Raw genomic sequence first — 15,020 nt, forward strand, 5'->3', positions numbered from 1 at the left:
GCATGAGAGCGTGTGAGCGTATGTGTGCAAGAGTGTGTGTGTGAGAGTGTGTGTGTGCGTGTACAAGAGTGTGTGTGTGAGCATGATAGTGTGTGCATGTATGTGTGTGCACATGCCTATGAGTGTGTGCTTGTGTAAATGTGTGAGTGTGCATTTGTGTGTCTGTGTGTGTGTGTGTTCCTTGTTTGGCCATACTTGTGAGGGCACAAATGTCCTCACTTATTGAAAACTACTCACTAGTTAAAAAGGCTTATAAATCGGCCAAAACAAGTTTTTATTTAAATATATTGTTCTGCAGACGTTTCTGGGATGGGGGGTAGGGATAGGGGTAGTGTGTGTGTGTGTGTGTGTGTGTGTGTGTGTGTGTGTGTGTGTGTGTGTGTGTGTGTGTGTGTGTGTGTGTGTGTGTGTAAATATGGCAGACGTTGGCGTGAGAGTCTCCACACAACAGAAGATCTCAGCAGCTGCCGGCTTAAGACATTCTTAATTATACATATGTGAGTTACAACAACACCTTTAATTAAACTACTACACACACACACACACACACACACACACACACAAACACACACACACGTCTGGTTATGTTTTCTCCAGTCTTTTCTCCTCTCTTACACTAAAACTAATGGACACAAATCATTTTATCGTCGATGAATTACAAATATTTAGAAAGTAAATAGAGCGAACTTTGGATCTGTGTTCTTCAGACGACGGACAAACTGACGGAAAATCTCCAGAGCTCTTCTGCTCGGAGTTCAACCGTAATGATTAGACCTCACGCGCTTCATCAGAATCTGCATTTATCACTGAGTGAACATAAATCAGAACCGCCGCTCCAGCAACCCCTAAACCTTCTGCATCTCAGACCGAACCAGCTGATGATTAAACGTGACACTTCATGGCCTCACACACACACACACACACACACACACACACACACACACACACACCCACACACACACACAGTCCTGTCAAGTGCAACCTCTCCAGACACAATCAACATCTACTCATGGCCTGAGTCAATACTATCGAGCCATTTAGTTAAAACACACTCGCTCCTGCGCACACACACACACACACACACACACACACACACACACACACACACACACACACACACACACACACACACACACACACACACACACTGACGGCAACACATAAATCATACTCACACTCTTCAGGAATCGCCGTTCATTCTTCAGTCATTATCATCACTTTCTCCCTCTGTCACACACACACACACACACACACACACACACACACACACACACACACACACACACACACACACACACACACACACACAGCTTGAGGAGTTTAGTGAAGCATTAGTGTCGATCAATAACGGTGAGTCTCATCATCTCATTAGCATTCAGCTGAGAGTCGAGTGACACGCTGCAGTCTCCGTCTCTTCATCCCTCTCTCCTCTCCTCCTCCTCCTCATTCAGTCTTCATGTCTTCCACTGTACTCCTGCTTCCTTCCTCTCAGAGTTAGGATGAATACTTTACAGACACACACACACACACACACACACACACAGGCTGTAATTAGGGCTGTGAATCTTTGGGTAGGCAGCGACATCGATTCATGATTATTAGGTTTTCATACGATTATTCAATTCCCGATTCATAGGTTTTCATTTCGATAGATAGATAGATAGATAGATAGATAGATAGATAGATAGATAGATAGATAGATAGATAGATAGATAGATAGATAGATAGATAGATAGATAGATAGATAGATAGATAGATAGATAGATAGATAGATAGATAGATAGATAGATAGATAGATAGATAGATAGATAGATAGATAGATAGATAGATAGATAGATAGATAGATAGATAGATAGATTATTGTAATGCTCTACTGGGTGGTTGCCCTGCTCGCTTAATAAACAAACTCCAGCTGGTCCAAACCGCAGCAGCTCGAGTTCTTACTAGAACCAGGAAGTATGATCATATTAGTCCAGTTCTGCCAACACTGCACTGGCTCCCTATTAAACATCGCAGACATTTTAAAATCCTGCTTATTACTCAAAGCACTGAATGGTTTAGCTCCAGTACTTAAGCGAGCTCTTAACACATTATACTCCATCACGTCTACTGCGGTCTCTAAACTCTGGAACAGTCTTCCTAGCATTGTTCGGGAAGCAGACACACTCTGTCAGTTTAAATCTAGACTAAAAACACATCTCTTTACTATGGCATACACACAGAACATTATGAACTCTCATTATTCAGATCAGTTTAATGACTGTTGGCTGCATCCGGAAGAGCGGCATCCACACTAATGTTAGTCTGTGTTTATCCCGAGGTTTACTGCAGTCGGCCGGATCCGGATCCGGATCAGCTGATGGATATGCCCATGATTTATGCAATGCCAGAGTAATGTGGCAGCCATAATGTGAAGAAAACGACACACCTGCACTGAAGATGGACATCACTCTTCTCTAGAGCTGATGAACAGCTAATATCTGCAAACATACTGTGGTGTTTTTATGCTTTAGCACAGGCAGAACTTACACACTGCACCTTTAATTGAGCAGATGAGTGTGACGAACACGGAGTGTGTGTATCAGACCCGAGTGAGAGCACACGCGATAATCACTGCATTCTGTGCTGTTGCTTCTGTTTACCTTCTTCCTCCGTCTCTCTCTCTCGGGTCTCATCCAATCTGTCCTTCACACACTCCTCAGCTCCTGTCTGCGCTCTGATTGGCTGTGTGTGTGTGTGTCTTTCTCTGCATTTGAGTGTGTTCTGTGAAATCCTGCTCATCTCTGGCCTTTGAATCCTCTCATCTGAGAGACATGACGAGTGTTTTCTCTGATGAAGTAACACCACGACACACACACACACACACACACACACACACACACACACGTAGTGTTTCCATGTTTTATGGGGACTTTCATTAGGCATAATGGATTTGTACAAACTGTATTTTCTATTCCCCTACACTGCCCCTAAACCTACCCATCACACACTCACACACACACACACACACACACACACACACACACACACACACACACACACACACACACACACACACACACACACACAGACACACACACACACACACACACACACACACACACACACACACACACACACAGCCCCTAACCCTATCCATCACAGGAAACATTCTGCATTTTTACTTTCTAAAAAACTCCTTCTGTGTGATTTATAAGATGTTTTCCTCATAGGGACCAAAAAATGTCCCCACAAGGACAAGGATTTCCGATATTGCCATCTTTGTGGGGACATTTTGTAATTTAACATAGGGATTACTAGCCCACACACACACACACACACTCCAACAAAGAACATGTGGGCAGAGCTAAACACTCAATAATGTGAAACTCCTCAGATGAAGGACTGGCTGTTATCTAGAAGCAGGAGTGTGAGGGAAGTGAATACAGGGCCGCCTTGACCTTGCTGCATATTTCTGTGTGTGTGTGTGTGTGTGTGTGTGTGTGTGTGTGTGTGTGTGTGTGTGTGTGTGTGTTGCAGTGAAACAGGAAGTCAGAACAGGCTGTGTTTGGACGTCTCAGCTCACACTGAAGAAGTGTGTGAGGCGATGAGTTTCATGAGTGATGTTCAACACATAATCTGGACCAATCACAGAGCCTGACACACACACACACACACACACACACACACACACACACACACACACACACACACACACACACACACACACACACACACAGAAGAAGGATGCATTCACAAACCCTTGAAACGCTCACCACATTAAACACACTGCGGCACTATCAGAGGACGAGGTTGGCATCACAAAAGGTAACCATGGTAATTATTATTTTTAAACATAATATAAATTTTTATATATAAATATATATATGTGTGTGTACATATGTATATGTATTTTGAATAAACACACATACATATATACATACATATTAAGTTTTTTAATATTTATAATATAAACTATAAACAGTATATACATGCACATATTTCTTAAATGTATTCAAATAAAAATAATAATTATGCTCCATACACACACACACACTCACACACACACACACACACACACACACACACACACACACACACACACACACACACACACACACACACACATTATGTAAACACAAACTTTTATTTTAGTGCAATTAATCGATTTGACAGCACTAAATTTCCGAACTTCAAGTTTACAAACTATTCTGTAAATATAGCCCTCCTGCGTCGCCCACGCCTCACACGGCTGTCGTGATTTATGATTCACGGACAACAATAACACGATAAAGACACAAAGCAGGATCTGTGGGAACAGCCGCTGTATGTGTGAACCGACTACAACTCCCACACTGCATCACACCCTTCCTCAAGATGGCCTGTGAAATCTCTCACTGACACACACACACACACACACACGTTTATTTTTGTGACATATGGGGACATTCCATAGGCATAATGGATTTTATACTGTACAAGACATATTTTCTATCCCCTTACACTGCCTCTAAACCTACCCATCACACACACACACACACACAAACACACACACACACACACACACACAGCCCCTAGACCTACCCATCACACACACACACAGCCTCTAAAACTAACCATCACACACACACACACACACACACACACACACACACACACACACACACACACGTCTGTCTGACCTCCTGAAGTGAAGCTTTCACAGAAACACAAACAGCTTCCAGAACATCATGTGACGAAACTTGCAATCTGACCAAACCGAGAGCGGTCATCATTTCCCGCTGATCCAAACCCACATGACTATTACATGAACAGCAAAAGATTTCCAATGAATATATCCGGGATACTTTCTTTTAAAATGGAACTAGAGCTACAAAATGACCAAAAAAACACCACAAAGGACATCAGAGTGCCCCATTATGCAGTGTGTAATATATCTGTCACTCAAAGAGGCCACGCCCTTAATTATGCAGAACTTTAAGGCTTTATATATAATGTAAACGAATGAGTTATAAATAAATTCACCCCCTCACAGTCGTCATGAAGGGCAAAATTAACCGTACAGACCAAAAGCACAATCTGTCCCAGACTGTAAACATGTGTTTTTCTGCTGTAAAGTTGGCCATTTTAACATTTTGTGTAGTAAATGTGTGCTGGTTTGTCAGGATCAGACTCTATTCCTCTGGATCATCAGAGTCTCTGAAGCTCTTCCTCACTGGTTTGGACCTTCAGCCGTTGGTTCCCATTGAAGGCCATTATGAGGAGAAAAATCCTGGAATGTTTTCCTCAATTTTTTTTATTTATTTTCCACTGAAGAAAGAAAGAACATCTGGGATGAGATGGGGGCGAGTAAATTAGCTGATTCACTGATCTCCTGATTCACTTATTTACTGATTCACTGATCTCCTGATTCACTTATTTACTGATTCACTTATTTACTGATTCACTTATTCACTTTTTTACTGATTAACTCATTCACAGATTCACTTATTCACTGATTCACTTATTTACTGATTCACTTATTCACAGATTCACTTATTCACTGATTCACTGATTCACTTATTCACCGATTCACTTATTCACCGATTCACTTATTCACCGATTCACTTATTTACTGATTCATTCATTCACTTATTCACAGATTCACTTAATCACTGATTCACTTATTCACACATTCACTTATTTACTGATTCACAGATTCACTCATTCACTTATTTACTGATTCACAGTTTCACAGATTCACTCATTCACTTATTTACTGATTCACAGATTCACTTATTCACTGATTCACTTATTTACTGATTCACAGATTCACTTATTCACTCATTCACTCATTCACTTATTTACTGATTCACTCATTCACTTATTTACTGATTCACTCATTCACTTATTTACTGATTCACAGATTCACTTATTCACAGATTCACTTATTTACTGATTCACTTATTCACTGATTCACTGATTCGTTGGTAATGGGTTTACTGGTTTTCTTTAGGTCAGATTTTGCCTGATTATCTTGTAGTACAGAATATATTAACATATTAACGTTTCTCTTTGCATGTTCATTCATTTTATTATTGTGTTTCTATTGTTTTTTATTCATGAACCACAAAAAAAGACAAGTTTCTTCCGGAAACAAACACGTCACAATATCCCTCATTATAATAATTAATGCGCAGAATAAAGGGGCGGGGCCTGGTGGAGTTAGTTATTCGTGTGTTGAGACTGCCGGTTATAATAAGGGGCGGGGCATTTCCCAAACACCAATCACAACCGCTCCAGCCGACCAATCAGAGCACAGAGTGCTTTCAGAAGGAGGAGCTTCACAGAGACAGAGCGTTACTGACAGACTGGGAGGAGAGGAGCCGCAGCACTGGAGAATATGAGGAAATAATCCACACCTAGTTTAGTAGAGCGGGAAGCACTCACCCTCACAGCTGCTGTGTCCCTCCTCATACCCGGCACTGCAGCTGCATTTCCCAATCGGCACCAGCCATTCGCCTTCAGCGCTGCAGTGCATTCTGGGAGGACTGTCGGTGTCCACCTCCGAGTTATTGACGCATGAGCCTCGCACCTCCACCAGAGTCGAGAAGGCAGCTTCGGCGACCGTATCCGGGAACACGGCCAAATTCTGCACCGTGGATAAGCAGCGCTTGTAGTACACCCTGACGGACACTAGGGCCACGCACGCGCCCACGTCCTGGAACGCAAGATGGAAGCCTTTGCGGTTAAGATGGCCGATCTCTCGGACCTCGGTGTTGAGCTTCATCTTGCGCTCGCCCAGGTCTCCCTGTGTGAAGCTCTCGTCGGCCGCGATGGTGTCGATCTTGCTGTAGCGGTCCTCGCGGCTGACCCGGCCCAGGTCCCAGTCGGACTCGGCGTAGAGCAGGTTAAAGGTCTCTTTGCAGCTTCCGGAGACGCCGGGGATGCTGTTGCAGTCGCGGAGCGTGAACTGGAGCTCGATGAAGATGCGCTGGCCGCCCTGCCGCAGGATCCAGCCCGTCTGGAGCCAGTTGTTCTGACTGGGCTCCATCACATTGCACACCTGGTATGTGCGGATGGGCTTGTATTTCTCATCCACACCGCTGATTTCCTCCCACTGGAAGGAGATTAAAACATCGGATTAAAAAACAAGACTCGCAATATTCACTGAAAAACCTTCTGCCATTTATCCATTAACATTGGTAAAATGCAAACGGATTCAAAGAAACAACATCTATAGCTACACTTTATGTCTTTTTTTAAATAAATAAATAAATAAATAAATAAAAATATTTTATGATACAAAATTATAAATATAATAATAATAATAATAATAATAAAATACAATAAATATATTTAATTAAATAAAATGTTTGTATGTATGTATGTATGTATGTATGTATGTGTATATATATATTTATTTAAAGAAAAATATTAAATAATAAAAATATAATAAAAAATAAATAAAAATAAATGTAATTATTTTTAATTTTTATTAAGATAAAAAATGAAATAAATAGTTTTTAATGTATTAATTTAATTTTTTATTCAAATATTTTTTTATATATCATATTTTATTTGATTTATTTTAAACACAATAAACAATAAACAAAATATAAAATAAAATATTTATTTATTTACTTGTTATGTATTTAATTTATTTATTATGTATGTATTATTTATGTATTATTTATTTAATATTTATTCATAAATAAATATATAAATAAATATATAAACAAATAAATAAATAAATAAATAAATAAATAAATAAATAAATAAATAAATAAATAAATAAATAAATAAATAAATAAATAAATAAATAAATAAATAAATAAATAAATAAATAAATAAATAAATAAATAAATAAATAAATAAATAGTACATTTATTGTTTTGCCCCTACATTTTCCCTGTGCACATCAACAGCTAACGTGTTACCAGAACAAATCCGACACTAATTACTCATCAAATGTTTCCTCTGTTGCATCAAATCTCTAAAAAGGGCATTTTGGGGAGATTTGCACATATCTCTGTACACAAATATGTAAATGCTGTAGACTTATAGCTCTTCATATTACAAAGAGTAAACTTGTCAATAAGAGCGTCACATGTTGGCATTTATATTTATAGAGCGTACAGTTCAATCTCTCCGCATAAAGATCAGCTACAGTATAACAAACACAGAATATATTAGACTAAAGCATCTTCAATCAGCAGCACAAACACGCTCATTGTCTGGTGGAGAGGTTATAATGAGCCTCTGAAGACCAAACTCTCTCAGTGTTTTCACAATTAATTGCAGTGTAATGAAGATCCTTAGTTTCTGAGGGAATTAAACGGTTTGGCTGAGTCTCCCGTCTGATACGACTGTGAGTGGCAGAGGACTGCGAGTGTGTGTGTGTGTGTGTGTGTGTGTGTGCTAGTGTGACCACACAGCTGTGCTGGGAGCAGGAGACAGAGGATTTAAAATCGCTTTCAGGTCCAGAATTAACAAGCTAAACAAATAACAGCCTGCACCCCAGCATGCAGCGTTCCTCCACACAGATAACGTTACAAACGGCGAAACGTGTCGTCCTGAGCCGAGGCGTCCTCTGGCAGGCTTACTGCTCATCTCAGCCATCAATCAAACCTTATGTGTAATCTTTAGCACGTGCTTTAGCACTGAGAAAGAGAGACGGTGTGCGAGATAGGAAGCAGGACACAGAGATGACAAATGAGGTTTATCTGGCGAGGACAGAGCGGTCCATACGGCAGACATGAGGAGGATATACAGCGGAGGAGTGGAGACACGGACAAGAAACAACGGTGGAGAAAGCCCATTGATCAGTAAATACACACATCCACATGTGTACCGCGATATTTTAAAGGAACACTCCAGCGCTTTTAGAAATAGGGCTTATTTATCTTCTCTCCTACATTTAGATATGTGGGCAAAAGCATTTGTCTCAGTGATGCGTTGTTTTAGTTTGGCAGGGTCGCCGCTAGCTTAGCTTAGCATAATGAATGGAATCCTATGTTGCCAGATAGCATGCGTCAACATGTGTAGTGCAATATCTTAAGCAAAAATAAAGAAGAGTTTTTATTTTTTTATTTTTTCCCCCATTGCATTATTATTATTATAATTATAATTATAATTATAATTATTATTATTATTATTATTATTATTATTATTATTATTATTATTATTATTATTATTATTATTATTATTATTATTTCCGTCACGCAATAATCTGAACGTCTGCACTCTAAAAAATGCTGGGTTATTTTAACCCAATGTTGGGTCAAATATGGACTAACCGGGCAATTGGGTTGTCTTAAGCAAATATTTAACCCAACCTGTTAAAACAGCCCAATTGCTGGGTTAGTCCATATTTGACCCAACATTGGGTTGTTTTTTACCCAGAATGTTTTAGAGTGTGTGTTTACTACAGTAAATCTGCTCATCATGTAAAGCCATCGCGTCTCTCCGGAGGACTTGCATTAGACACTCCATTGGGTATTTTTGCGATGCCTTTATGAGCTTTTTTTGGATCTTTTAAGTTTGAGAGGGACGGACTTTAAATGGAGGGACAGAAATCTTCCTTTGGTTTCTTAAAATAATCTCAATTTGAGTTGGGAAATGAAAACGGCACGAGGGTCAGCACATGAGGACAGAATCAGATTATTTATCTTATTTTAAGCAAACTCTCTTCATTTTGAGTTATTTTCCCCAAAACAAGACAATAACTTTTGCTTATCTAGTAAATACTTCTTGTTTTAAGAATTTTTAGATGTTTGGACTAGAAACAAGACAAAAATACTGAGTAAGAAAAGCTTTTTCTGCAGTGTGTTTACATCGTGATATATCATTAGAACTATTTTAGTTCCATCAAAGTCGAGAATAATCTAGTAAATGGCCGCTTGGTCTTACCCCATTAGACGGATATGAGGTCCACCCCAGCTCTGCCTGGGTCTCCTTAGAGTTCAGCAAGACAACTGGAGAGAGGAAAACAAAAGCAACAGAGAAACCATTTAAGAAGGCATCACCAGACTCATTAAATCACAGTTATATGTGGAGCGTTTACTCTCTCACTGTCAGAACACACAGAGCTGAGGCGGATGTTGATCTGAGGCCCTTTACAGCTCAAACGGGGACTTTTTGAGTCCAGCTCTGCAAAGCACAAGAATCTTGACGAATTTCAGATCGGCACAATACTGTCTGTGGCACAATGTGCTGGTTCAACATTTAAACATTCATTTAATTTCCCTCCCAGGGAAAATGAATGTTTACAACGCCACCATAATGCAAAAGAGCCCAAGAGGCCTGTGAAGAAAACTCATGTTGGCGTTTGTCATTTCTGCTGCATTTCTACAATTACAAAGCCTTAATATGAAACTCCGCTTACGAGCTGAATTCAAATGAGCAGAGCATCGCTGACTGCTGATATTCAGAGATTTGGACAAGTACAGGATTGTGTAAACACTTTAGGGAGATGTCCTTGACACAAATAGAGCTCAGGCTCAGAGAAGGCTTTATATCTTATATTTTAACGCTGCGTTCACACCAAAGCGAATTGAGCGTCAAAATCGCGTCTACCGCGTCGTGAACACCGCGCGTTAAAGGCGCTCCAGGTGAAACTCCACTCTGCCTTTTTTAATTAAAAAAATATATATATATATTAAGCATTAACAGCCACACATGTGGTTCAGCCAACGCACTACCTGGATGCTCTTCACGTATATTTAAATAAAATATAAAGTTATGAAACTTCACTTTACCCTCAGTCAAAATGATTTGGTAGGCAACAACAGATTAATTGGACCAAAGATCGCCCATTAGAGGTACACAAGACGAGTAATGTCATGTTTAACCTCTACAGAGACATCCGAGCCGGCGGCAAACTCCAGAAGGACTGGCCGAGGAGAGGCTGCTCTCGCCGGGGTTAACGAGCGCTGAGTGCCCGCTGATCGCTGGAGCTCACCACTACAAAAACGCAAGTGCTCTTTTTAAATAGGCACTGTCTTTAAAAATAAACCACATATTTTAGCTTTAAACAAATACATCATCAACTAAAAGGAATAAAACTACATTTCGTGACAAAATAACAGTATTTTTTAATTATATGCAGGGTTTCTCATCACGTCACTTTACCACGTGACGGCAGCAAGCAGGCTCCTCATTGGTTAACGCGGCGCGAATTGACGCCAAAGTTCAACTTTTTCAACTCGGGCGTTGACTCGCTCGTTCACTCGCGTGAATGAGGCGGAATCGCGTCTATCGCACCGCAGGACCTAGACGCTCTATTCGCGTTGGGTGTGAGCGTCCCTGTCCTCTATCGTTCAGCACCTCGGACAGCGCTCCAGAACGCAGAGCCGCTGCATTAGGACCATGGACAGCGCCATAAATGTCAATAGAGGTATTTCAGCACCACTGCCGCTTTTATCACTCCTAAAACACCAAGGCTAAGGCCCAATCCCATTCTATTTCATACCCCTACACATACCTGCTCCCCTTGAAACAGAGTGGCAAGGCGTAGGGGTGAAAATATTCCTCTGAGAAATGGGACCCCACTACTATCAATCAATCAATCAATCAATCAATCAATCAATCAGTCATCTTTATTTCTATCACTCTTCTCCAGCGGCGATTGTGTCAGAGCAGCTTCAGTGTTAAACAGGACAATACTGCAGCAGAATTAGATTTGGCTGTACAGTCGTTCTGGAGTAAACAGTGATGTTATCAGCTTATTTTAATTTATCAGAGAGAGACAATGTTGGCAGATCAGTATTATAGTACTACACGTCATCATACACCGTTTCTTGTATCAGTGTCCCGTAACAGTTAACCAGCACGAACAGCAATGGAAAGTGCGTATGCTTTATCTAACAGAAACGAGCATGTTTAACAAATTACTCACTCTCAACATAGCTTTACACAAGGGCTGTGCAATATATGAAATTATATCACAAATGTACATATTGCAATGTCACGCAATATCTGAATGATGATTTAGTCTATTTCAACTTTGTGAACAGTGTCCATTTTAGGTCGACGCATAGCAGAGAATAGACTGAGCCCATGACGGTTACTTATGGGACTTTCTTGATGTTAAAATGAGTTATTAAACGCAATAACTTGCGAAAAACAATAACTTCCAGTCTCGTGCTGTCTGACACACACACACACACACACACACACACACACACACACACACACACACACACACACACACACACACACACACACACAGAAAAGTGAACGACACTGCTGGTCACTATCAGAAGTTGTAGCAATGCTTTCTTTTCCCAGAAAGAATGTGAAACACAAATGGTTTAAATCTCAGATTATATATATATATATATATATATATATATATATATATATATATATATATATATATATATATATATATATATATATATATATATATAATTTAAATAGATTTTACAAACTAAGTATAATATTGTATTGCAAATCGAATATCGCATTATTTAACAAGATATTGCATATCGCATTATTCTTCAGGATGGCACAGCCCTACTTTGCGCGGTTACTTTAGTTTATTAACCGCTCCATTCCGTGCTGATCCGCCGTCCGGAACGGATAGGGTTTCGTTTTCTACTGCGGCGATAACGGAGCAATGCAATATAAACGTGTCAGGTGTTGCCTTGGTAACGCGAGTTTACAGGCGATACACGATATAAATAGCGGCTGCGTTATGAAGGGTGGCCAGATATATTATTTAAACTGTTCTTATTTTTTGCTCACATCGCTCAAACCGCGCGTTTAATTAAAGAGAAACTGGCAGCCAGGCGACACACAAGTGATCGATTCTGAGTGGCAACATCACTACACGCATTCTAGCTGCGCGGCAGTCGGTCTGTGCAGGCAAACTCAAATTGGTCCTGAAAAATCTCCGTTTGAAGGGCTATATGGCCCTTACCCTGACCACTCCAGTCAAACGGGACACAAAGTGAAGGGCTAAGGGGTAGAATTGGGAATGGGCCTAAATCTGCACAAAACAACGAGATGTAAAAGGTGTGTCTTTGTGTCTTTTCTGATGCTAAAATATTCTCCCTTTTCCCAGCATAATGTGCAGAGACAAATACGTTTACAATGAGTTTAAACACTATGGCTCTGTGACACTGTGGATTGTTCGAACAGTCCAACCTATGGCTCGACCAATGGCGTGAGTTTGAGGTGGAACCAACCATTGGTCCAATAAATTGGTCGATGGGGAGGACAGAAGGGGCAGTCTCCGCTCTAATTCATCCCAAAGCTGTTCTATCGGGTTGAGCTCAGGACTCTGTGCAGGCCAGTCCAGTTCCTCCACACCAAACTCCTCATCCATGTCTTTATGGAGCAACGCTTTGTGCACTGGAGCGCAGTCATGCTGGGACAGGAAGGGGCCGTCCACAAACTGATCCCACAAAGTCAGGAGCGTGAAATTGTCCAAAATGTCTTGGTGAAGAATTAAGAGTTCCTTTCACTGGAACTAAGGGGCCAACCCCTGAAAAACAACCCCACCCCATAATCCCCCCTCCACCAAACTTTACACTGCTCACAGAAACTTCAGTCAACTGTGACCCTCAGCATGCGCTGACCCCGCTCTGGGATTTAACACTTCGTGGCTGAGTTGCTGTTGTTCCCAATGGCTTCCACTTTGTTATAATCCCACTAACAGTTGAGTGTGGAATATTTAGTAGTGAGGAAATGTCAGGAATGGCCTTATTGCACAGGTGTCAGCCTATCACGGCCCCACGCTTGAGTTCACTGAGCTCCTGAGAGCGACCCATTCTTTCACTAATGTGTGTAGAAGCGTCTGCAGGCCGAGAGCTGGAGTTATACACCTGTGGCCATGAAGAGACTGAACACCTGAACTCAGAGATCTGGAGGAGCGGCACAATACTAATGGCAATATAGTGCATCTTCCATCATTTAGCCAAACATGGTGGGTTATCAGAAGCTGAATTAGTCATTATTTATTGCCATCATAAGTGCTTGTTTCTTGGCTCATGCGACACCAGTAAAATGCCAGTGCTGTCGGCATTGACATCACAACCCTCGTCTGAAAGCCACTTCATTACCAGCCATTAGAAGTCACTTCTGCCACAAGAGCTCTCGTATCTCAGCGCATGACTCAGAGCACTTCTAGACGAGCTGTGACTGCCAAGTCAAACGTACTCAGGGTGAGTATTTTACATTCCCAAGGTTTTCCGTGGTAAACAAAGACATAAATTTCAGTGTTCTGACTTCGCTTCGGTTGGTTTGAGAGGATTTCTTTTCCCAGAACAGCTGTTGCTCAGTCTCCTCTTTTAGGGGACAAGATGCCATTTGATTTCCGCTGACACGAGCCCCCTACTGACTCGACCTTCAAGAGACAAACAGAGACGAGAGCCACAGGCGAGGTCAAACTACACAAACTACAGTCAGTCAGAGAGACAGGCCATGTCTTTCACAGGAGGAGACAGAAAAAAAAATAGTAGTAGGAGGAATCGCTCACCCAACGGTGAAAAATCATTTATTCACACTCGTCGTTCCAAACCCATTTGACTAGTGGAACACAGATGGGTCGTCTTTTTAAAGGCTAAGGCCAACTTTTCGTATACAATCTTTTTTTTCTCGTTTCAAGAAATATCTGCGTCCACACGAGAGCAATGAAACGACTCAAAACGCTGTAGTATTTATGCCAGGCCAGTGTGTGGCGCTGTAATTCTCCCACAGAAATACACTAAAAACAGAGAAGAAGAGTTATGGATAGAAGGAGTAAAGCAATGGTTGGAAGTGAGGCACAATCTCACAATAAAATAAACACATGCTACTTAACAGATGTGTTTTATTAACGCCTACACCTACCCCGACCCTAAACACGCCCTTACTATAATGCAGATACGGTCATTAAAGGGCTCCTTCAGCGATTAGCATATGGCTTTGTATCAGTAGAAACCCTGGAGTATATTTAAATGATTGTGCTTTCCCCTCATATCCCCCTGAGACGAGAGATTTATGCATTTTATTTCTGGAAAATTCCTCTCGTGACGCAAATTGACGATATTTGCGTCATCTTTGGAATGCTTGGA

The 15,020-nt window shown here is 40.9% G+C and overlaps 1 protein-coding gene across 2 annotated transcripts in view; it reads right to left on the reverse strand.

Moving 5' to 3' along the window:
- Positions 1–15,020, reverse strand: part of LOC137048470 (ephrin type-A receptor 7) — a 197,539-nt gene that overhangs the window by 143,679 nt on the left and 38,840 nt on the right. For both annotated transcript variants that reach the window (XM_067426638.1, XM_067426637.1), the window contains exons 2-3: positions 9,871–9,935; positions 6,409–7,078 (exon numbers count right to left, since the gene is read on the reverse strand). In XM_067426638.1, coding sequence (XP_067282739.1) covers positions 6,409–7,078; positions 9,871–9,935 — 735 coding nt within the window. The remainder of the gene's footprint in view (positions 1–6,408; positions 7,079–9,870; positions 9,936–15,020) is intronic.

This window comes from Pseudorasbora parva, chromosome 19 (assembly GCF_024679245.1).
Source record: "Pseudorasbora parva isolate DD20220531a chromosome 19, ASM2467924v1, whole genome shotgun sequence".
Taxonomy (NCBI): Eukaryota; Metazoa; Chordata; class Actinopteri; order Cypriniformes; family Gobionidae; genus Pseudorasbora; species Pseudorasbora parva.